The sequence below is a fragment of the Hyla sarda genome, chromosome 5 (genome assembly GCF_029499605.1).
Source record: "Hyla sarda isolate aHylSar1 chromosome 5, aHylSar1.hap1, whole genome shotgun sequence".
NCBI lineage: Eukaryota > Metazoa > Chordata > Amphibia > Anura > Hylidae > Hyla > Hyla sarda.
This window is the reverse complement of record NC_079193.1, coordinates 88,801,762-88,828,342: the sequence shown is the minus strand read 5'-3', so window position 1 is coordinate 88,828,342 and position 26,581 is coordinate 88,801,762. Positions and strand designations below refer to the sequence as shown.

The following is a 26,581-nucleotide window of genomic DNA, read 5'->3' as shown; positions in this document are numbered from 1 at the left end:
GAATAAAGTTAAGGGATATGGGGTCGGGATATTGGTAGGGGATATGGGGTCAGGATTTAGGGATGGGATATGAGGACAAAAGCTTCCTCCTTTGTTGCTTTTCCTCCCCCACAAGGATAAGGTAGGAAAAAACGGGCAGCGCCGGATACTCAGCTAGTAAGGTTATTATAAAGTGCTATTGTGAGACAAAGAAACTTCAAATATGGAGATGCTCATAAAAAGTGAATATTGCATATGCAAATAGCTCCTACTTTTGGCTCTTAAAGGGAATTAATGGGTGAACTCCTGAAGCTGCTGCTTGTGCAGGTCTCTGTTCATCACGTTGTGCAGCAGTTTTCAGTGGAATTATTATAGTTATTATTTTTTATTCTCTTTTATGCCAACTACTATTTCCACCTCTTCCCTCTTTACTTAGTCCAAGCCAGGCTATTACTTGCCTACCTGCCCCTCCCTCTTAATAGAGCCCTTGTCACATACTCTATTACACTTGCCCTCGTACAGCACCTCTGCAATGTGTGTCTTCTCCCCTGTCACCTTTGACCACAGAACCCCAGCAATCCTTTGTCTCCAGAAATGTAATATATCCTCACATAGAAACACAGAATGTGTCAACAAATAAGAACCCTTTGGCCCATCTAGTCTGCCTAATATTCTGAATACTATGAATAGTCCTTGTCCCTATCTTATATGAAGGATAGCCTTATACATATCCCTATCTAATACTAAGGATAGCCTTATACATATCCCTATCTAATACTAAGGATAGCCTTATACATATCCCTATCTAATACTAAGGATAGCCTTATACATATCCCTATCTAATACTAAGGATAGCCTTATACATATCCCTATCTAATACTAAGGATAGCCTTATACATATCCCTATCTAATACTAAGGATAGCCTTATACATATCCCTATCTAATACTAAGGATAGCCTTATACATATCCCTATCTAATACTAAGGATAGCCTTATACATATCCCTATCTAATACTAAGGATAGCCTTATACATATCCCTATCTAATACTAAGGATAGCCTTATACATATCCCTATCTAATACTAAGGATAGCCTTATACATATCCCTATCTAATACTAAGGATAGCCTTATACATATCCCTATCTAATACTAAGGATAGCCTTATACATATCCCTATCTAATACTAAGGATAGCCTTATACATATCCCTATCTAATACTAAGGATAGCCTTATACATATCCCTATCTAATACTAAGGATAGCCTTATACATATCCCTATCTAATACTAAGGATAGCCTTATACATATCCCTATCTAATACTAAGAATAGCCTTATACATATCCCTATCTAATACTAAGGATAGCCTTATACATATCCCTATCTAATACTAAGGATAGCCTTATGCCTATCCCATACCTGCTTAAACTCCTTCATTGTATTTGCAGCGACCACTTCTGCAGGAAGGCTATTCCATGCATCCACTACTCTTTTAGTAAAGAAATACTTCATGATACTACATAAACCTTTGCCCTCTAATATAAAACGATGTCCTCTGGTGGTAGTTTTTCTTTTTAAATATCCTTTCCTCCTTTAGGGTATGTTCACACTATGGAATTCCCGCGGAATTCCGTGGTGTGAATTTAACATTAGTGTGAATGGGTCTCCGCGAGACCCGTTCACACTGCAGAATTTCAGCGGCGGACAATTCCGCCGCTGAAATTGTTCCGCGCAAAGAAAGAACATGTTCATTCTTTGCGCGGAAGTCCGCGAGTACTGCATAGTAGTCAATGGTGATGGCGCAGTGCCGCACGGTCCTACCGTCGCCGCCGGCTGCCAGGCTGAATCTCCGCTCGCGGAATTCTGCAAGCGGAGATTCCGTTCACACTCTGTAGTGTGAACATACCCTTGCTGTGTTTTTTCCCTTTATGTATTTAAAAGTTTCTATCATATTCCCTTTTCTTCCAAGCTATACATGTTAAAGGGGTTATCCAGAAAAAAAATAAACTTATATATATATATATATCAACTGGCTCCAGAAAGCTAAACAGATTTGTAAATGACTTCTATTAACCCCTTAAGGACCCGGGCTTTTTCCGTTTTTTCATTTTCAATTTTTCCTCCTTAACTTTAAAAAATCATAACTCTAAAAATTTTCACCTAAAATTATATATAATGGCTTAATTTTTGCGTCACTAATTCTACTTTGTAATGACATTAGTCATTTTACCCAAAAATCTACGGTAAAACGGGAAAAAAATCAATGTGCGACAAAATTGATGAAAAAACACTATTTTGTAAGTTTTTGGGGCTTGTGTTTTTACGCAGTACATTTTTTGTCAAAAATGACACCTTATCTTTATTCTGTAGTTCCATACGGTTAAAATGATACCCTACTTATATAGGTTTGATTTTGTATCACTTCAGAAAAAAATCATGAATACATGCAGGAAAATTTATACGTTTAAAATGGTCATCTTTTGACCCCTATAACTTTTTTATTTTTCTGTGTTCAGGGCACTTTGAGGACTCATTTTTTGCGCCGTCATCTGAAGTTTTTAGCGGTACGATTTTTGTTCTGATCAGACTTTTTGATCACTTTTTATCAATTTTTTTGCGCGTACGTCATTGAACAAGCGGTTTAAAAAGCGGTATATTTTTATAATTCGGACATTTCCACACGTGGCGATACCACATATGTTTATTTTTATTATTATTTACATAATGTTTTTTTTATTTTTGGAAATGCCGGGTGATTCAAACTTTTATTAGGGGAAGGGATAATTGAAAGGGTTAATGATTTTTTTTACACTTTTCTTATGCAATATTATAGCTCCTATAGGGGGCTATAACATTGCATTTACTGATCTTTTACTCTGATTGATCCATCTCCATAGGAATGGATCAATCAGTGTTTTCGGCGATTGAATGCTCAAGGCTGGATCTCAGGCTTGAAGCATTCATTCGGCGATCGGACAGCGCAGGAGAAGCTAAGAAGACCTCCTCCTGTGCTACAGCTGTTCGGGATGCCACGATTATACCGCGGCGATCCCGAACAGCTCCCTGAGCTAGCCGGGCACTTTTACTTTCGTTTTTAGCCGCGCGGCTCAGCTTTGAGCGCGCGGCTAAAGGGTTAATAGCGCACGGCACAGCGATCAGTGCCGCGCGCTATTAGAGGCGGGTCCCGGCTTTACTTTGATGCCGGGCCCGCCGCGATATGATGCGGGACCGGGACTCATTATTTTTTTAGGTGGCAAAATAACGTACGCATACGTCATGGGTCCTTAAGAGGTTAAAAAATCTTAATCCTTTCAGTGCTTATGAGCTGCTGAAGTTGAGTTGTTCTTTTCTGTCCAAGAACTGTCCAGAGTAGAAGCAAATCCCCATATCAAACCTCTTCTGCTCTGTGCAGTTCCCGGGACAAGCAGAGATGTCAGCAGAGAGCACTGTTGCCAGAAAGAAAAGAACAACTCAACTTCAGCAGCTGATAATTATTGGAAGGATTACGTTTTTTTTTTTTTTTTATAGAAGTCATTTACAAATCTGTTTAACTTTCTGGAGCCAGTTGATATATAAAGTTTTTTCCTGGAATAATCCTTTAAGGTCCTTTTAACCTTTTCTGGTAAGTATTATCCTGCAATCACAAGACAACTTCTTCAAAATGCCACCTAAATAAAATAATATTATTACACATGCAGCGAGATAGGAAGAACTGTGGGAGGAAGATGGCACCAGATAGAAGAGAATGAAGGGCGGAAAAAAATATCAGATGAAATCGGCAGATACAGTAACAGGCATAGATGAAGGCCCAGACTTGCTCGGAAAGAGGGTTTTTTCATGTCTGATACTTCAGGCTAAAGTCTTTATAGTTACATCTCTAGTGATTTTTCTCATTACTGCTTTTATGTTAAACTGACATTAACCTGCCCAAAGGGAAAGGAACCTAGGATGTGACTGAAGTGCCTACTAATCCGTTTGCCAATGAAGGTCAGAGAAGTATGAACTCAAATTATCTGTGAAATTCATGAACTGTGTTATTTCCATCAGGCACATTTTACTAAATCACATTGATGCTTTAAGCCCTTTAAATAAAAAAAAATAAAAAAAACAATGCGTACAATCCTGCCAGCGCTTATTAGGAAGGCTATGGCTTATTGCAGTGTTTCCCAACCAGGGTGCCTCCAGCTGTTGCAAAACTACAACTCTCAGCATGCCCGGACAGCCAAAGGCTGTCCGGGCATGCTGGGAGTTGTAGTTTTGCAACAGCTGGAGGCACCCTGGTTGGGAAACACTGGCTTATTGATATGTATTAGGAGAACATTTCAGCCTTTACGAGGCTGCACAGTGACACAGTACTAATTTAAGTGCAGAATGGTCTGAACTATGATCATCTGGAATTTTTCAGATTAAGCTTTAGTTTGATCCAGACAAAATGGTACATAAAAGGTTTTTACACATGACAACAGGTTAGAAAACAGCAAATAGTAAGGCAAGAGACAGCACATCACAGAGGGGAGTTAAAGGGGTATTCTATATATCAACTGGCTCCAGAAAGTTTGTAAATTACTTCTATAAAAAAAATCTTAATCCTTTCAGTAATTATCAGCTGCTGAAATTGAGTTGTTGTTTTCTGTCTGGCAACAGTGCTCTCTGCTGAGGGATGGGGATTAGCTTCTAAACTGGGCGGTTCCCGAGACACGTGTCATCAGAGAGCACTTAGACAGAAAAGAACAACTCAACTTCAGCAGCTCTTAAGTACTGAAAGGATTAAGATTTTTTTAATAGAAGTAATTTACAAATCTGTTTAACTTTCTGGAGCCAGTTGATATATATAAATAAGTTTTTTTCCTGGATTACCCCTTTAAAAAACAATCAGTAATGCTGGTCCATAGAAAAAGGCTGTCCGGGCATGTTGGGAGTTATAGTTTTGCAACATCTGGAGGTCCACAGTGTGAAGACCACTGATCTTGGGTGCAGTGGCTCTGTAATATCTATAGCCCCTAACTGGAGATATGGACAGGAAATGTATCAAACGAATCCTTACACCATAATAGTTACAGGAATGGAAGCAAATTGTTACATCTTTGGTGATATTTCTTTGCAAAATAAAGCAAAAAATGTTAATGAAAAGATGGGAACAACTGTCCAGGGGAACACCCATGGAATTATTGTATATTAAAGGGGTATTCCAGGCAAAAACTTTTTTTTATACATCAACTGGCTCCGGAAAGTTAAACAGATTTGTAAATTACTTATTAAAAAATCTTAATCCTTCCAATAGTTATTAGCTTCTGAAGTTTTCTGTCTAACTGCTCAATGATGATGTCACGTCCCGGGAGCTGTGCATGATGGGAGAATATCCCTTGCATGATGGGAGAATATCCCCATAGGACCTGGACAGCTCCCGGGACGTGAGTCATCAGAAAGCAGTTAGACAGAAAACAGCAACTCAACTTCAGAAGCTAATAACTATTGGAAGGATTAAGATTTTTTAATAGAAGTAATTTACAAAACTGTTTAACTTTCCGGAGCCAGTTGTTATATAAAAAAAAGTTTTTGCCTGGAATACCCCTTTAACTTTAAGAGGACCTGTCAGTAGGTTGATGTATAAACTAAGGCCATGACTGTATAGGGCTTCTGACCCTGAATTCGTGCATACCTTTGTTTTGATAGTTGACCCCTAAAGCGCTGAAATATGAAAATGCAAATTAGCCTTAAAAGGGGTTATTCTCCTGGGCTGTAAAAGCCAAGCAAAGACCAACTCATCCACTTAAAGGGGTACTCCGCTCCCCAGCGTCCGGAACATTTAGGTCCGAACACTAGGTGCGGGCTTCCATGGTCGCACCGCCCCCTCGTGACGTCACCCCCCCACCCCTGTGAGGTCATGCCCGGCCCCCTCAATGCAAGTCTATGGGAAGGGGCATGACGGCCATCACGCACCCTCCCATAGACTTGCAATGAGGGGGTGGGGCGTGTCCACACGGGGGCGGGGGTTGACTTCACGAGGGGAGGGGCGATGATGGAAGCCCGCACCCAGTGTTCGGAACTAAATGGGGGGGCGTGACGTCACGGGGTCAGGGCGACCAAGGAAGCCTGTCCTAAGCATTCGGAACTAAATGTTCCGGACGTTGGGGAGGGGAGTACACCTTTAAGCCCCTGAGCTTTTGAGGCTAATTTGTTTATAAATTCAAAGTGTGATATCTTGGCACTGAAAGGGTCACTTATCAAAACAAAGGTATGCACGGATTAAGGGTCGAAAGTCCTATACCGCCATGGCTGTGAATACAGCAAAAAACCTACTGACAAGAACCCCCTAATGCCCCAGCCACGAACATCTACCGGATAGTGAAATACACTGTGGTCACCACTCACCTTTTCCACAGAACTATTTCCGCCATTAGACACGTGACCCCGCTTTGATTCATTCTTTTTTCGGCTTAGTCTTCTGGAATCCTTTTCTTTTACTAAAGACGCGTATCCAATATGTTCATAAATAGGGTTGGTTGTCATTTTTGCAATATATTCTGCAGCTTTATTTTCTATATACAAGGTAATAAGGCCATCAGTTACCAAGTCATGTATTGACTCAAATCTCTTCTCTCCCACAAAGTGCTTTCCATCATAGAAAAGTCTGTAGTTCAATGTTTGGTGACCAAACCTGGAGAGACAACACAAATGTCAGGAATTTTTTTTAACCTTATAACTTCCAGCTGTATCTTACTAGGTATTTATTCTATTTTATCTATATCCCCAAACAAAGGTTATCTTGTGTGCCATAAAAAAGAATGTCGTACAGAAATAATTCCCATAATACTGAAAACCCTTCATAAGCATCTGATAAAGCTCAGCAATGGGGTTTATACACCTATATATACTCTTGTATATATATGTTGGTAGAGTGTCTTTCTGTTCTATTCCTCTGAATAACTAGTTGTAATAACTTCCATGCTGCCTGAACCACGTGTCATTTTGGCAGTCCTCTCCATGACCAGTAAACAGCATGGGAAGTGGCTGACACACAATTCACTTGTATGTAGGGTTGCCATCTTTCTTGCAAAAAAACTACCGGCCATGATAATTTGCATAATTAATTATATGTATGTGTGACATCACAGAATACACATATGCGGTGGAAATGTTGTCCTATTCTGACGCCAATAACTTTAAAAATTCTCCTTATATAGGCCTGTATGAGGGCTCATTTTAATATAGTAAAGGTCAGTGTTTCCCAACCAGGGGAGCCTCCAGCTGTTGCAAAAACTACAACTCCCGGCATGCCCAGACAGTCAACGGCCAACAAATGCATGCCGGTATTTTTTATATAAAAATACTGGCAGGGTGGCCAAAATACCAGCTATGCTGGTAAAATACCGGCCAGGTGGCGACCCTATTTGTATGCAGGAGGCCTTCGCTGTCTGTGACTCTGTTCACAGTTCTCTAATAACATTAGTGGAAGGTTCAGCAGGACGGTCCATGTTTCACTTCTTTCTCCTGCCTCTCTGGAGGAGGCTGGGATGGGAAAAGTAGGACCCCATCCGATACTATAAGTAAATTCTCAAGTTTGAGGGAAAACAAGGTGGTAGGTTTCAAGTCTGACTTATGGAAACCTAAGACTGTTCACAAGCTCATTCGAGAAAGGATTGATTGGAGTCTATGACAGGGCTGTGTTTATACAAGACCCAAGGTACCCATTCATTGGGAAAACAACTTCGCACCTCCTTTGGCAGTGCCTTTTGGCCCAGGTCCTGTTGGATCTTTGAAATATGAACTCAGGAACTCTGTTCCCAGGAGTGGCCTATCACAACACATATGGGGGAGATTTATCAAAACCTGCCCAGAGGAAAAGTTGCCCAGTTGCCCATAGCAACCAGATTGCTTCTTTCAGTTTTAACAAGGCCTCTGCAAAATGAAAGAAGCGATCTGATTGGTTGCTATGGGCAACTTTTCTTTTGCACTGCTTTTGATAAATCTCCCCCATAGTGCTTTATGGCCTATCCACGAGGTCTGGTGCCGTATGAACCGCTTGTGACTTACCAGAAAATGCTTGCTTTTAAATTTGGATAGGATGTCTGCCCAAGACTACGAAGAGACTTTTCCATCATGGACAGTCCTGACATTGAGGAACAAGAGGCTGATGCCCCTCTTCTCCACCTCTCCCCTCTGTGGGTCTGTACTTTAATAAAGCTTTGGGCCTGTGATTTCCTTTCCTCTTCCCCATCCCTTATTACTTGTTTTTAACTATTGCTTCATGAGACTGTAGATGTAGTGCAGAGTAGTAATGTATGGTGTAGGATAGGATATGTGCCTGTGCTGTATTTTGTACCTTGTATTTTGTGACATAGTTATTATACTAAGATTCAGCTCGCGCTGTGTCTTGGTATCCAGTATGTTTGTGATTTGACAATTGTAAACAAATAACAGTATGTTGTCCAGAGGTGGGAAATGGTGTTAAACGTGGGATATAGTTTTAAGCCAATAAAAATGTTGAATACAGAATTGGAGATATATATATATATATATATAGTATTCTCAAGATGTTATTAATCTATATATATATATATATATATATATATATAAAACTCAATGTATGTATGTGTGTGTGTGTATGTATGTGTGTGTATGTGTGTGTGTGTGTGTGTATGTTCCACCCTTATGTGAAGGATGGGGTTTTTGTCTTAAAGGGGTACTCTGGCACTAAGACATCTTATCCCCTATCCAAAGGATAGGGGATAAGATGCCTGACTACGGGGGTCCTGCCGCTGGGGAGCCCCGTGATCTTCCACGCGTGGAAGGAGGCATGGTTTTGTGGAAGTGGGCATGACTTACAAGCCGGACCAATGCACAAAAATGATAGAAAATAAAAGGGTGTGGCTTAAATGGTGGGGTGTGGCATGCGGGAGGGGTGGGGCCGGACTGACGCATTCACCAGGAGATGCAGAGCAGAGCTTGTGGAGTAAGGTACTGGAAGTCCTATATACTTGCATGGGACTTAAAGGGGTACTCCGGCGCTAAGAAATCTTATCCCCTATCCAAAGGATAGGGGATAAGATGCCTGACCGCAGGGGTCTAGCCACTGGGGACCCCCGTGATCTTCCACGCCGTACCCCGTTAGCATCAGCCCCCGGAGCGTGCTCGATCCGGGTCTGATTATCAGCGATCACAGGGACGGAGGATAGTGACGTCCCGGCTCCGCCCCGTGTGACGTCACGGCTCCGCCCCCTCAATGCAAGCCTACAGAGGGGGCGTCACGCCCCCTCCGTAGGCTTGCATTGAGGGGGCGGAGCGTGACGGCACACGGGGGTGGAGCTGTGAAGTCACTATGCTCCATCCCTGTGATCGCTAGTAATCAGACCCGGGGGCTGATGCTAACGGGGTGCGGCGTGGAAGATCACGGGGGTCCCCAGTGGCAGGACCCCCCGCGTTCAGGCATCTTATCCCCTATCCTTTGGATAGGGGATAAGATGACTTAGCGCAGGAGTACCCCTTTAAGTCCCATGCAAGTATATAGGACTTCCAGTACCTTACTCCACAAGCTCTGCTCTGCATCTCCTGGTGAATGCGTCAGTCCGGCCCCACCCCTCCCGCATGCCTCACCCCACCATTTAAGCCACACCATTTTATTTTCTATCCTTTTTATGCATTGGTCTGGCTTGTAAGTCATGCCCACTTCCACAAAACCATGCCTCCTTCTATTTTTGGCCTACAATCTCTTCATCACAACTCAGCCCCACCTGAGAACGGGATATGAGGTCGGGATATGAGGTCGGGATATGAGGACAGGGCATGAGGTTGGGATATGAGGACAGGACATGAGGTTGGGATATGAGGTCAGGATATGAGGTCGGGATATGACAACAATATATGAGGATCGGATAGGAGTTCAAAAGCTTACTCCTTTGTTGATTTTTCTCCCCCACAAGGATTAGGATGGAAAAACCGACACCGCCAGGTACTCAGCTAGTGCTTTATAAATAGCAACAACAACAAAAAGATTGGGATTTGTCAGCTTGGGGTATATATTTTAAGAACAAGGGCCCCTAACCACCTCTCCCACCATTTGGATAAAGTCACTTTTTGAAGATGTTATGGATTGATTTTTCTGTAAGTAACACAAGTAGTGTTATAGTTGTGTCTTGGAGAACAGTAGTTAAATACACTTTAGATGTTGTCCAAAACAAAACAAGAATTAACTGCAGGGCATATTTATTCCCCTTGAATAGATAAGTGAATAATCTAATTAAACTAATATAAAAAGCGCATATTATTGGAAGCAAGAAGCATATTCTTAAAGGATTCTTCAACAAATAAACCAAACCAATACATTTAATTAAAGGAGTATTCTGCCCCTAGACATCTTATCATCTATCCAAAGTAGGGGATACGATGTCTGATAGCTGGGGACCCCTGTGATCTCGGCTGCGGCACCCCAGACATCCGGTGCACGGAGCGAACTTTGATCGGTGCCGGATGACTGGCGATGCGAGGCACAGGCTCGCGACATCATGGTCACGCCCCACTTGTGACGTCACAGCCATGCCCTATCAATGCAAGTCTATGGGGCCATTCAGGGGGTGTGGCTGTGATGTCACGAGCCTCTGGCTCTAAACGAACGCTGGGTGCAGCAGAGAGATCTTGGGGGTCCTCAGCAGCGGGACCCCTGCGATCAGACATCTTATCGCCTATCCTTTGGATAGGGGATAAGATGTCTAGGAGCGGAGTACCCCTTTAAGCTAGAAAAACAAATGCTAAAATAATTTCTACCTGGTGTCTGACCTCTAGCAATACACTTGCATTATCTACCTTAAGGCCAATGTGTAGCAGCCGGGTTGCCTTTGACTTTCTCTGATGAGGTATGATCCTTCTGCAGAGCATAGCAATGCATCTGCCTGTTCCCGAGAAATGATGCCATGGAACCTGAGGAGTAACACAGTAAATGTTAGTGCACCACCCAAACCACAAGTGTTCATTGAGTCAAATGTCATTCAAGTTCTGGTTGGCTTTAAAAGAGATATTTGTCAGGTTCACTGACAGATGGGAATATATGATGTACGGTGCCAATTTTTAGCAAAGGATTTAACCAAGAGTCATCTGGTGACTACCTTTTAAAATAGTAGTACAGCCTTGATGCTAGTAACAGAGAGACATGGTGATCCCCAAACCTTTCTCCACAGCATCATAAACCTTAGTTTACTGTCTAATGGAGGAAAATCATTCCTGGTTGGAATAGGAAATTTATGGCAGATTAATGCAAAAATTGTGTTGTTATCTATTTTCGGTTAGACAGCAGGGAGAGGATAAACTAAAGTATTTGAGACAAATGGCTTCAATATAAAGGGTTGCATTTTTCTGAGAACTGGTCTTGATGGGGGGGGGGGGCTTAAAAGGAGAAGAATTTGCTTAATGTGAAAAGATTTTGGTCCATCAACTATTGAAAATCAATAGGGAAAAGGCCTGGGGCCTGCTGCATAGTATCAATTTTTTGGTCCAATGTTTGCTCCTTAAGGGGCGATTAGGTAACCAAACAATTTCTATTGGTGTAAATAAGACCCACAGAAAGCCATCATAGTATAGTGGGATTAGACCAGATTTGACCAGATATAATGCACAACCCTGCTAAGGAGACATTCCTGCCAGCAGCGATGGTGAAGATATGAAGTTTGAAAGGTGTCCCCCATGGGCCCGTAAGTAGTCTCCTGGGAGGGAGCCGTCCTCTTCTAGTCCTGTCTGCTTGTGCAGTAATCACGCCCACTCAGTGTGATTGACAGCTGCACCGGTATGCCGGTATGCTCCCTAAACAGAGCAGAGCAGTGACATGGGCTGTCATTCACAGTGAGTGGGCGTGAATATAGCTTGAGCAGACAAGACTATAAGCGGGTGGCTCCTGCCCAGGGGCTACTTACAGGCTAGCAGGGGACACCTTTCAAACTTCATATCTTCACCATCGCTGCCGACAGAAACGTTTCCCGGAATGGTAAGAAGATAATACACAAACAGGTCCCTTCATCACACACTTTGTGGGGAGGGCTTTTTACATTTTCTGTAGGGGTATCCACCCATTTCTCCTTGACAACCTGTAAAACTATGGTTATTAGTTTCTGCTACTACTTTTTTATGTTAAAATAGTTTGATAATATATATTTTTTAACTTGAAGTGACATTTTGCCATAGTGTTACTTGTTGTTTGGCTACCTGGTGTCAAAGTTGGCTGAATGGTGAATGGTATCATTTAACTATTGATTACCCATAGGCGGCTTCCCTGTAGTCTTCAAAATCGACATATCGTGTATGGGAAGGGGCTAAAATAGACATTCATTTTCTGATATGTCATATATGTTTGCAAAAATTTTGGCCAATTTTCAGTAATAGAAATCTCTTGGGAATGCAAAAAGGTCATAGTAGTTCTTTCATTCTGGAAATCAGTGGTGGTCCAATAACACAGATTTTACAAATGCGATCTTTTCATACCTATGTAGGACATGTCAGAAGATGATTTTTACTGGATTTATCTGTTAAATGGGTTACCCATCAGGACTTTTTATACTGGAGAATATATATATATATATATATATATTTTTTTTTTTCATACCTTAGTGAATGTTGCGACATTTGTTTGTATTATCAGAACAACCCCTATATACTTTATCAGTGTTTATGGATATAATAGAGGCAGGGCAAGGTGATATTACACAGATAACTATTCATAAGTACGGCCACCATGTTATACTATATCACCCTTGCAGAAGCTACATGATACTTGCGTAAATAAAAAATAATTAAAGGGTTGTCCATGAGACACTTTTTCTTTTTACTTTGGAAATAACCAAATGAGCTCTATTGCTTTCGAATTGTGGCAGACCTAACTAACCTAGACCTAAACTAATATAAGCTGTGTTACCAAGCCAAGTCAACGAGATGCTTTCTACACTTATGGAACAAACTATGAAATACTTCTTTCCTGACTGACGACAAGTTAAAATGGTTCCATTCTAATATTCTTCCTGTTTTTTACCTTTGAGGAGGTAACACAATAAAAATAAGCTACATGCCAAGGTTCCACCTATAATAAGCAATACATTACTGAATAGAAGCTAGGTTTGACAAAAAAGCCCCTCAGGAACAAATAGTTCCATTTTCAATTAACCATAAAAAGGGCTTTGAATGAGATTTATTTTTGTCCATTTAGGAAGGAGAAACATAAAGAGGAAACAATAAATGAATACTTTTGTTTGGGCTTATACTTCATAATACCTATAAGATGAAACCTTCTCTACACTAAAGACAAAATGTCAGTAGTACCGGTATATACTAGAATTATAATACTTTGTTAGACCTTTTATATATGGAGATAAGAAATAAATCCTTAAAGGGAACCTGTGATCAGTTTTGACCAGATATAACGCGCAACCTGCTAAGGAGACATTCCTGCCAGCAGCGATGGTGAAGATATGAAGTTTGAAAGGTGTCCCCCATGGGCCCGTAAGTAGTCTCCTGGGAGGGAGCCGTCCTCTGCTAGTCCTGTCTGCTTGTGCAGTAATCACGCCCACTCAGTGTGAACTGACATTCCACGTCACCGGTCTGCTCCATAAACAGAGCGGAGCAGTGACACGGGCTGTCATTCACAGTGAGTGGGAGTGAATATAGCCTGAGCAGACAGGACTAGAAGAGGGTGGCTCCTGCCCAGGGGCTACTTACAGGCTAGCAGGGGACACCTTTCAAACTTCATATCTTCACCAACGCTGCCGACAGAAACATTTCCCGGGCATGGTAAGAAGATTTTACTATACACTATACAACACGTTGTAACATATTATATATGGTAAAATCTGATGACAGATTCCCTTTAAACCCTTAAGGACCAAGACCATTTTAACCTTAAGGACCAGGCCAATTTTATTTTTTTTTTCGTTTTTTCCTCCTCGCCTTCTAAAATCCATAACTCTTTTATATTTCAATCTACAGACCCATATGAGGGCTTGTTTTTTGCGTGACCAATTTTACTTTGTAATGAAACCTCTCATTTTACCATAAAATGTACGGCGAACCCCAAAAAAATTTTTAAGGGACAAAATTTTTATGAAAACCACAATTTTGCTAATTTTTGAGGGTTTTGTTTTCACACTGTACAATTTACAGTAAAAATGACATGTGTTCTGTATTCTGTGGGTCAATACGATTAAAATGATACCCATGGCTAGATACTTTTATATTTTTGTACCGCTAAAAAAATCTAAAACTTTTTGTACAAAATCAGTAATCTAAAATCGCCCTATTTTGACCTCCTATAACTTTTTCATTTTTCCATATATAGGGTGGTATGAGGGCTAATTTTTTGCACCGTCATTTGCATATATAGAACTTTTAGAACATTTTTTAATACATTTTTTTTTTAAATAAAATGTGACAAAAAAGTAGGATTTTTTTACTTTTTTTTTTACGTTTACGCCATTCACCGTAAGGGATTATTAACATTATATTTTGATAGTTCGGACATTTACGCACCTGGCGATACCAAATATGTTTATAAAAAAAAATTATGGTTTTTGGGGGTAAAATGGGAAAAACAGACAATTTTCATTTTTATTGGGGGAGGGGATTTTGCACTTTTTTTTTAACTTTTTATTTTTTACATTTTTCTACTTTTATTTTACACTTTTTTTGTCCCCATAGGGGACTATCTATAGTAATCCTTTGATTGCTAATACTGTTCAGTGCTATGCATAGGACATAGCACTGATCAGTATTATCGGTGATCTTCTGCTCTGGTCTGCTCGATCTCAGACCAGAGCAGAAGACCCCGGGAGACAGCCGGAGCCAGGTGAGGGGACCTCCGGCCGCCATGCTGGATGATCTGATCCCCGCAGCAGCGCTGCAGACGATCCGATCATCCATCCAAAGTACCGCACTGCTGAAGATGCCGTGATCTGTATTGATCACGGCATCTGAGGGTTTAATGGTGGACATCCGCACGATCGCGGATGTCGGCCATTACTGGCGGGTCCCCGGCTGCTACTAGCAGCCGGAACCTGCCGTGCATGACGTGAGCACCATTCCGCTGCTCGCGGTCATACACAGGACGTAAATGTACGTCCTGGTGCGCGAAGTACCGCCAAACCAGGACGTACATTTACGTCTGTGGTCATTAAGGGGTTAAGTGAAGGTGAGCGCTCAGTCCAGAAACTTCCTGCTCCATGCACACGACAGGTCGGCCCTCCCTCAGGCTCATCTCTATGCACTGAAGCCATCTGTTTTGTACATTATGACACAGGCAGATTCTTACCAAGCATTGAGTCGTTTATATGTTAAAAGCGTTATCCAGGAAAAAACTTTTTTTTATATATCAACTGGCTTCAGAAAGTTAAACAGATTTGTAAACTACTTCTATTAAAAAATCCTAATTCTTTCAGTACTTTTAATCTGCTGAAGTTGAGTTGTTCTTTTCTGTCTAAGTGCTCTCTGATGACACGTGTCTCGGGAACTGTCCAGAGTAGAAGCAAATCCTCATAGCAAACCTCTTCTAATCTGTGCAGTTCCCGAGACAACCAGAGATGTCAGCAGAGAGCACTATGGCAAGACAGAAAAGAAAAAGTCAACTTCAGCAGCTGATAATTATTGGAAGGATTACGATTTTTTAATAGAAGTAATTTACAAATCTGTTTACCTTTCTGGAGCCAGTTGATACGGTATATAAAAATAAGTTTTTTCCTGGAATACCCCTTTATCTGAGCCACTGCTTCTGCATAAGATTGTTTTTCTATTTGTACAATACCTGTATTTGTTCTCTGTTGTTAGAACCACTGTGCATCAGATATGGTGTAATTGGATATATGGATATATGGAGTTCTGTTTGCTACATTGGCATATCTAATGGCAATACATTGGACCCTAATGAACTAACAGGAATTGTGTTTATTACAACTGTGTTAGCAGTATGTGGTAGCAGGTATTTCTACTAACACTCCGTCGCTTCCACACAACAATCACATTTGTTTGTGTGATATTTACAACCTACTTTATTCACCTCTTTGAGGTCGTCACATTAATACCTAGTGATAGAAATGCGTTTGTGGTGAAAATTAATTAGGTGGTGAAAATAAATTATTTTGTTGTTTTGACATAGCAGTACTCCCATAGCTGGCATATTGGATATATTAGCTCTGAAGATATTGTACTGTAGTGTGCGTAACACATTGTATTATTATTGCAGGCTTCGGTTATACACAGTGGACAATTTTTTTGTCTTGTGTTGGGTGTAAGTGGCTACTCACATACACATCCTTTTTTGGGGGAATTTTAACAGATTTAATAAAATGTATACTTTATGCATTTTTACGAACACTTTGCTGTTGAGGTGTTATTAGTTATAGGATTGTGATGCTGGAAAAGTGTAGTGTCTAGCATGGCCCCCCATGTGACCTATACTGACTACATGTATTCATTTGTTAGATTCCCTTTAAGGACACAGGCTAGTTTTGTCCTTAAAGGGGTTTTCCAGCCATTACCACAGGAAAGGACGTGTGTATGATCCCAGAGTTTCCGACCTCTAGGACCACTCCATGATCTCAGAAACGGGGGTCCCTAGTCTATTCACTTCATCAGCCTCCTAAAACAGTGAATGGGGTAAGGATGCAGCAACGTCTTTTGTAATTTTTCATCTTTAAGCCATAATTTTAATCTGTCTGTTGACATAGTATAGCTGTGTGTGTGTTTTTTTTTTTTTTTGGGGGGGGGGCTCCTGCAATTTTGCCATTGTTTTTTTTTTTTTTGTTTTTTTTCCCAGTTTAACAGCATTTACTGTCAATAACATGTCAACTTCATTCTATAGGTTACAATTACAGCTATACCAAATTTACATTTTGTATGCATCACTACTTTGCCCTATAAAAAAGAATTTTCTTTTGCAGTTGTCACAATCCCAGACCTATAACACTTTTACTTTCCTGTCAACAGATAACTACGGTTATTTATTTGAGGTGCCTCAAAATTTTCAGTGTTACTAAGTACCACATAAATGTTTTCAATGCTTTTCTATTCCTGTTTTGTTTTTTATATGCTTTACTAGCCCCTAGACCAAGTTTTTATCAAGGGACTGTGAGCTGCATTTTCAAAATTCAAATAAGTGCAGCGCCATTCAAGTGACAATACAATCAGACTACAAATCCAACATATTACAAGCTGAATGGAGGCCAAAAGTGAAACATTCCACTGCAGCAGAGTCCCATTGATTTAAATGGGATTCTGCTGCTCTGTTCACGTGGCAGCAACATCCGCTGCGGAAATCCTGAAACCTGTTCAATGTTTTTGCGGATTCCTCTTGAAAATGCATTGCCATCTATGAGTGTTTCCAAGCAGTCCTAATGCCGCTATCTGTGGAATATCCACAGGAAAAGTTTCCGTGTGGACATTTCACAGTGTGAATATAACCATAGGTTGCACAATGGTGTGTGTGTGTGTGTGTGTGGTGGGGGAGGGGAGTGTGTTTGGGGGGTTTGGAGAAGAGAAGGGTTTTTTAGGAAATACAGTACAAGACATTTTTTAGGAAATCTACAATGAGAGCAAGTTGCATTTAATAATAAAAAATAAAAAAAAGTATACAGGTTGCTTACGTACTCTCTTCCATAGTGCTTTGGTCTATTCTCTACCTACAGGAAAAGGAAAGAAATAAACATGATAACTCCATCTTTTTAATATAACAAAACCCCAGGAGGTACCAGGGTGATACACTATTACAACAACTTTAGGGGAAACCCCCAAAGGGGTACTCTAAACAAGTCACCTCCTATTAAAATATAACTTTTATTTACTCCATTAAAAGAAAAAGGAAAAAACATGAATAGTGATTGAAAACACATTTCTGTGATATAAACTTAATACTGAACGTGTCAGATCATACCTCAGATGTAAAAGCACAGCTCTAGTATAGCTTCAATTGCAACTGTTGCATATCACTGCTGCTAAACTGTACTGAACGTGCACTGGTTTTGAAAAGGCCATTCAGAGGTAGACAACGCATTTATAGTTTTGAAGCCAACTATGTGAGCTGCTATTTAAAAATTATAGATAGCCAGTTCCTTGAAGTTTCGCTGGGAACCCAGCTTCATCAGGACTGGTGGCTAAAGGCCAGCGGACGTAGCGTGGTTCCTTAAATAGTCTGGCATCTGACATCATCTGAAGGTGTCCCAATAATTCCTCCAATGACTACCTATATTATGTATCATGTGGTATTCGCATGCTCTGATGTCATATTAAATCCCTGCGCATGTCGGCAGACTTGTGAAAATTCTGTGCCGGACAAACTACGCTGCGCAGTCGCCAGTATATGCGCATGACATCTGGCTTAGTCTGTATTGATCATGAACGTGTAGTTGTCAGTGCGCAGCTGCCTGTGTGTGCACATGACATCGGACAGTCTGTATCTGGCTTGAATGCACGGTTGTCAGTGTGCAGCCTCCGACATATGCACATGACTTCTTATTTAGGCTAAATCCCATACCGCTTGGATAATGCAATATTGGCACTGTGTCTGGGTGTTTATCTACTGGCCCTTAGAATACTTTCTAGTAGTTGTAGTATGTCTCACTGTATCATAACCAAATCAATTTACTGTGTACATCTGCTGAAAATTGGAAACTCACTCATGATACTTTCATTATGTATCTGCTATTATTGCCATCTCTATAGAAATTTCTAAGGCGATATAGTAACATGACATACAGTCATGGCCGTAAATGTTGGCACCCCTGAAATTTTTCAAGAAAATGAAGTATTTCTCACAGAAAAGGATTGCAGTAACACATGATAACACATGTTTTAACACATTGCAGTAACACTTGGTGGTACGGCCGCCATCAGTGCCGCACACGTGGTGCCATATGCACCTTAGGACAGGAAGGAGACCAAGCTTTACTAAAGGTCCCTGATGATATTAATGAAACGCGTTGGACCCTGTACTTTGGAGGTCGCGGACCATGTACCTTGGATGTCGCAGCTAATGGGATCATACCCGTGGACATCATAGCAGCGAAAAGAGCCATCAGGAATACTGCATATATCCTCGTCTATCTGGATCTGATCACAGCTACAGGATATGACAGCTAAGTGTAAACCCAGCACACACTAAGTCCACACCAACACTGGATTGCATTCACATGCTACGAATATGGTTAGACTATTACTGTAAAGAATAGCAATATGATTTGGGAGTAGGCAAACATATATAACTGAATGTCAAATGGACCGTTAACCTGACAGGGCCTATTACCTATGACTATTTGCTAATGTAACAGGAATTATCAATATCGCTTAATGTGAACAGGACATAATTCAGTATTGAATGCCTATTTGTGCATAAATGTGAACCGTTGTGCATACTGAAGTCAATACCGTATCCAATAATGAATTAACACTAATGTGAAATATGAAATATATATTGCTTTACATTCTGACTCAGCACTGAGGAATGACTTTGGAGTGAACAGCTGTATAGCACCAATGAGAACCATGGTGGAGTGTTGTGCGGTACGATATCATTGTTCTAAGTGAACAGCTATATAGCACCAATGAGAACCATGGTGGAGTGTTGTGCGGTACGATATCATTGTTCTAAGTGAAAATCAAGCAGAGCTACATCTTGATATAAAAGGTTGGAAGTGAGTGCTGCTATAAACCTAAGCTGTGATTGTGGACTATGTATTAGCCTATCTATGGTGAATAATTAACACATTAATTAAATAATTAAACGCATCCATACCATACTTAAAGTATATGGAGGACGGCTGAGTCATTTAAGCATTACAACTAATGGAAGATGTCTTAGTCTATCAGTAAAAGCTGATTACGGACAAACACGGAATCTGTCTATTATGATTTAAATTGCAGGGTGCTCAGTGTGAACTGTGACACAGGAAAATTACACACAGGACAATATTTTCATCTAATTTATACCTGGATATTGTTGTGGATCCATATATTGAAGAATGAATGGGACTGTGTAATCTATATCATGAAACGCAGCCGGATAGGTTTAATGTGAATAATACCCTATGATACCAGGCTATATGTCATTAGTGTGCGGCATCTGATTATAGAATTTGTCTCTTGTGTACACAATCCTATAATTGTTGATTTACAATATTAGGAATGTGATCACTCATGGGTGCGGTTTAGTGTCACGCTATTATTGTGGCTATTGGTAATATTCAATTTAGTCTTTTTTCATCCATCTCTATAGAGATGGCAATAATAGCAGATACATAATGAAAGTATCATGAGTGAGTTTCCAATTTTCAGCAGATGTACACAGTAAATTGATTTGGTTATGATACAGTGAGACATACTACAACTACAAGAAAGTATTCTAAGTGCCAGTACATATTAGTTGCGCCACAGCAATTATTCCTGAGTTTAGGTGGTGCTAGTAAAAAATATATGCGGCCTGTTGGTGATTGTTGCTACTATCTCTTATAATAATTTTTACATTTTTCTATACATTTTTTGTACATTATCACCAGGTATAGACAGTATATAAGTATCATAAGTATCAATTGATAATTGATAATGTTCAAAGTAAATGCCAAATGTCCACTTGATGGATGGATACTCAAACTGTGGTATGACAAAAGGAGCAGAGGAATTGGATACAGAAAGTAAGTGTATGGCCCTCAAAAATATACCATAGAAATAAGATGTGTAAATAACACAGATTTCCTTCTGTTTTAAATCCACTACATATGTACATGTCACTCAGTATTGTGCTGTTAGAGATAAGATATATGGATAACCTGGATTAATGCTTCTCTTTATTCTTTATTCACCTTAGCTATTTATGCCCCAACTAGGACCGCTCATTCGCCCACAGCCAGGGCTTGAAACACCCCCAAGTCAGACCCCACCGTACTCACCAGATAAGTAAATATCATTAGGAGAATACGCTTAGTAGATGGCTTATAGTGGCTATATTCAGGTATTATTTAGCAGCTAATAGACCCATACTTTACCTGTGTATTGATGCATAAGTCAGATAGGACTTTCTCATGTTTTTAGGTCTCACCATGCCCATGAACATATCCATAATCTCAGTCCCCAGATGAGTACCGGTATATCATTACAGTGATTGGTAGGAGTGAGACAGAAAGAATAAAACCAGATGATGTCTAGGAAACATAAAGATTTATAGGATGGCAGATGTACCCCACTGGACAGAGAGGTGTGATAAATCAGTAGTGATATAGTAAATCACTCCAAAAAAGCAGAGAAGGAGAACCCTTCATTGAAGCCTAATGGGCTCCTGCAGTTTAGATGGTAGATCTACCTCGCTTCTTCTCGTAACAGCATCCCATCTATGTTGCCCTTCCGTGGGCCTAGTTGCATATGGTGAATACCCCAAAACGGTAAAAGCCTCCAAGTTGTTGCCATGCTGGGATCTTATGTGTCTGGCAACAGGTGTATCAGCTTGGGTTCTAATGGTACTAATGTGTTTACTGATGCGCCGGCGCAATTCCTGGGTTGTCTTCCGTATGTAAAGTTTGAGACAAGTACATTGTGTAGTATAGATTAAATTTTTTGCTTGTACACTTAATAAAATCAAATATAGTATATATCTGGCCATCAATGGGATTAGTAAACTTTTTAGTTTTAATAAATATATTTGCAATTTATTACTATATTTACATATATTTGCAAAAAGTGCAATGGCCACACGGGAACGAGCCCTGGGGTTTTGATGGTAACCAAGTATCTGTTGATAATTGAGGTACATTAAGGTGGCTGTGCACCAAAATGTCTCTCCCCTATATGTGATATTGGGTTTTGAGCCCAATCTCTCAGTCAGATCAGAATCTGACAAAAGAATATGCCAATGTCGTTGCAAAATCCTCTTCACCTGTGATGCAAAAGCATCATAGGTTCCAATGCATCTGATCCTATTGTCCGTTTTTTTTAATGCAGAGATGGTCGTCCGATAGCTGTGTGATGCCCTAGCATATGCTTTCCTCAGGTGTTTCTTGGGATAGCCTCTTGTTATAAATCTGGACATCAAAAAATGGCTTTCTTGTCTGAATTTCTGTTCCTCTAAACAGTTGCATTTTGCCCGAAGATATTGTCCGATAGGTATGCTTTTTTTGAGTGACATGGGGTGGTGACTGTACCAATGAAGCAAACTGCTGGTGGCGGTTGGTTTGCAAAAAATATTGGTTTGTATCCAGTTGTTGACGTCTATGTATATTGCGAGATCAAGAAAATTCATAGTTCTACCTCCTATTTCGGAGATGAAATTCATACCAATTGTGTTCTGGTTAAGTTTCTGTACAAAATCCAAAAATCTAAATATCATCGATGTACCTCCCCCAGTGAATGATCTGCTCTTAGTGTCCAAGAAACTTGTGACAGCTGTGATACCTAAATGGTGCTGTATATTACTATATAAGCTCTCTACATCTAAGCTCATGAGTAAACTGGTATCCGTGACAGTGAGATCATTGATTTTAAGTACGGTGTCTTTTGTGTCTTTGAGAAAGGAAAGGAGGGAGGATACAAAGGATACCAGAATGTTATGCTCATGTTTAATTCCATCTTTTTGTCTTGTTGTTGGTTGGTGTAGGTTTACTGCTCCCTTAATTGTAAAGTCTTGCAGAATATATTGGCACTTAGGTAATATTAAGATACCACTATTACACTTCCTACCATAGGATAGCTTTTAGGGTAGAAAGAAAGTCACAAAACAAATGTCACTACTTTCTAAGATAGAAATCACACATGCTGTGACTGCAAAGAATGACATGAATTGAATTTCTTCCAGAGAATAACATTTCCCTGAGACATTCAGAACCTGACACAGTGGTGACCGCTCCTGAAATTGAAAACCATTTATGTGCTTACGGCGCAAAGAACAAATGTATGACAAAATAGAATGACAAACACAGGTACCGAAGGGCCAACTACTTTTATCCATATTTAACCCCTTTAGGATCAAACATTTTTTTGGTTTCACGACCACAGAATTTTTTTCTTTTTTACCTATAGCTATGAACACAGCTTTAAAAAGTACTTCCTGCTAATTTTACATACCACATTGGACAACATCTATATTTATATTTTACGTGGACCTGTCAGCACTTTTTTTTTTTTTTTTTTGGGGGGGGGGGGGGGTGTATAAAGTAAAGGAATGGCTGTATAGGGTTTTTGGCTCTGAATCTGTCAATATCTGTCATTAGTTGATTGACCTCTCTGGCCCACAGATATCAGAGTTTATAAAGATATGCAAATAAGGCTTTGGATCCCCCCCGGGGCGTTCCCCTTGGCTGCCAGAGACCAGAATAGTTCGGCCCCTTCTCCAGTCAGTCACTCCCCCTCTGTACGCCGATCACCTGCCTTACTCCATGATTGACAGCCACTAAACTGTAATGAAATCTACACCTCTCCTCTTTTTAAATTCTAATATCTCAGCACCTGGAGGTATGTACTGAGTCAGGGTCAAAACACTAATATAGCCATCACCTTACTTTATACCCTAAAAACCTGCTGACAGGTCCGCTTTAACATAATGTATGAAAACATTTACTGTATTTATTGTTTCCTTTTTATTTTAACTTTAACACAGAGTAACATTTATAGCACGTGTTGTTATGGCTTTTGAACTACCATTTAGGTGTAAGTTATTCTATAGGGTTTCTATTAAATAGTAGTAGTAGTAATATTAGTAGTACAGTAAACATGAATTACGGTAAGTACAACACAGTTCTGGCCCAAAATGGACCCTTCCTCAGGTATTATGCATATACTCAACAAAGTGCTTGTTCCAGGCGAGACACGCGTTGTACTTAGTGTATGTTTAAACTAATAAGAAAGAAATCTGCTGCAAATCTATCTGTGCTATTCATGCATACAAGTGCATACAAGTCTTTGGCTGTGCCAAGAAAAGGGTTGTCCAAATCTATTCAAGTTTATCGTACTATGTTTTTGTGATCACCTTGGCCTAATGTGGTTTAGAGATGCTTAAACAGCCTTAAAGGAAATTTAAAGGGGTACTTCAAATCAACTGGTGCCAGAAAGTTATAAAGATATGTAAATTATTTATTACTATTTAAAAATCTTAATTCTCCCAGTAGGTATCAGCTGCTGCATGCTCCAGAGGAAGTTGTGTAGTTATTTCCAGTCTAACCACAGTGCTCTCTGCTGACACTTCTGTTCATTTCAGGAATTGTCCAGAATAGGAGAGGATTTTTTTTATAGGGATTTGCTTTTTCTGGACAGTTCCTGACATGGACAGGGGTGTCAGCAGAGAGCACTGTAGTCAGACTGGAATGAACTACAAAACTTCCCCTGGAGCATACAGCAGCTGAAAAGAACTGGAAGGTATACATTTTTATATAAGTAATTTACAGATCTGTATACATTTCTGCCACCAGTTGATTTGAAAACATTTGTTTTTCATGTGTTTTCCACTGGAGTACCCCTTTAAACAGATTTGTAAATTATGTCTATATAACATTATAAATGTATAAATTATGTCTATCTTAATTCTTCTAGTACCTATCAGCTTCTCCATGCTCCAAAGGAAGTTGTATAGTTCTTTCCAGTCTGACTCCAGTGCTCTCTGCTGACACCTCTGTCTGTGTCAGTTACTTTCCAGAGTAGAAGCAAATCCCCATGACAAACCTATCCTGCTCTGGACAGTTCCTGACATGGATAGACGTGTCAGCAGTGAGCTCTGTGGTCAGATAGAAAAGAACTACACAACTTTCTCTGTAGTATACATTCTCTGTAGTATAGTATAATAGAAGGTTTAAGATTTTTAAATAGAGAACAAGTTTTAAAGGGGTACTCCTGTGGAAACCTTTTCTTTTTTTAAATCAACTGGTGCCAGAAAGTTAATCAGATTTGTAAATCACCTCTATTAAAAAATCTTAATCCTTCCAGTACTTTTTAGGGGCTATATAACTAAAGAGAAATCAAAAAAAGAAGTGCATTTCCTGAGATGTCCTGACCACAGGGCTCTCTGCTGACCTCGGTGGTCCATTTTAGGAACTGTCCAGAACAGGAGAAAATCCCCATAGCAAACATATGCTGCGCTGGACAGTTCCTAAAATGGACAGCAGAGGTCAGCAGAGAGCACTGTGATCAGGACATCACAGGCAATGCTTTTCTTTTTTGTATTTCTCTTTAGTATACAGCCCCTAAAAAGTACTGGAAGGATTATACGCCTCTATGGTTGTATGCACGGGACGTCAGTGACGTACTCCTGCGACCATAGAGACGCAGGAGGACCAGGAGGACCGCAGGACCATCGCAGAAGGACGCACGCCGGCCGGAGCCTGGTGAGTGACCGGCGGCGCGTCATCTTCTTCAGTGATCTGGTCACCGCTTCTACAGGCCCGGGACTGCTGCTATGGTCCATAGCAGTAGATGGTTACCCCGGGCCGGAGGAGCGGTAATCAGAATACTGTGGGGGCAGTACAGACATACAGCCTCCAGCCATACATTCTATATGGCTGGAGGCTGTATGTCTGTGAGGGGGGGGGGAACTGTCTACTAATGTGGGGGAGCTGCCTACTAATGTGGGGTAACTCCCGACCTAATGTGGGGTAACTCCCGACCTAATGTGGGGGAAGCTGCCTACTATTGTGGGGGAACTGTCGACCTAATGTGGGGGAACTGCTGACCTAATGTGGGGGGAACTGCTGACCTAATGTGGGGGGAGCTGCCTACTATTGTGGGGGAACTGCTGACCTAATGTGGGGGAGCTGCCTACTAATATGGGGGAACTGCAACCTAATGTGGGGGAACATGCTGCCTACCTAATGTGGGGGGAACTATACTGCCTACCTGATGTGGGGGGAACTACAAGGTACTGTACATCGCGGTAGAAGGGGTAGTCTTATACGGCGAGTATATCCCAAACTCTATATTTTAACTGTAAAAGTTGGGGGTCGTCTTATACGCCAAGTCATCTTATACGCCGGCATATACGGTATAAAAGTTTTAAAGTTTTTTAAAGTCTATGAAAAAGCAGCCAATATGTCAGTGCAAACATAAAAAACTGCAGTACTTCCAACACTGTAATAACGTCTGTTTTTTTTAAATATAACGGTCAGATTAATCAATCAGTCTGAAACAAAAACGTACTTATTTGATTATAGCAGATTTAAAAATTACAGCAACATACTATAAGTACTAAGATGCTGCCTCCCTAACTGCTCACAGATGACAGCTGTCCCGCTCACATACTGTTTCCCTCCCAGCGTAAACGTAAAGTAAAATAAATAAATCTCACATATATATATATATATATATATATATATATATATATATATATAATCCAAAAATAAGCAGCACATCAAGAAAGATGAGGGTCTGTAGGCAGGGTGCACGCATGCTGGAGCCACGGTCGTCTGGTTCCTTAGTAATAGTCGTAGTAATATGCAGCACACCGAAATCTGATGCAAAGTGCTTTATTCCATGTAGTACAAAAGCGACGTTTCGCCGGCCTCACGCCAGCATTCTGGCGTGAGGCCGGCGAAACGTCGCTTTTGTACTACATGGAATAAAGCACTTTGCATCAGATTTCGGTGTGCTGCATATTACTACGACTATATATATATATATATATA

At 40.5% G+C, this 26,581-nt stretch overlaps 1 protein-coding gene across 5 annotated transcripts in view; it reads right to left on the bottom strand.

Annotated features, from left to right (window-relative positions):
• CHN2 (chimerin 2) overlaps nucleotides 1-26,581 on the bottom strand; it is a 397,849-nt gene that overhangs the window by 165,260 nt on the left and 206,008 nt on the right. For 3 of the 5 annotated variants that reach the window (XM_056519888.1, XM_056519889.1, XM_056519890.1), the window contains 3 exons: nucleotides 17,586-17,617; nucleotides 10,779-10,892; nucleotides 6,351-6,636 (listed from right to left, as the gene is read on the bottom strand). In XM_056519888.1, the coding sequence (XP_056375863.1) occupies nucleotides 6,351-6,636; nucleotides 10,779-10,892; nucleotides 17,586-17,617 (432 nt within the window). Of the gene's footprint in view, nucleotides 1-6,350; nucleotides 6,637-7,693; nucleotides 7,828-8,012; nucleotides 8,221-10,778; nucleotides 10,893-17,585; nucleotides 17,618-26,581 lie in introns of those variants that run through there. The other 2 variants (XM_056519891.1, XM_056519892.1) reach the window with 2 other exon arrangements.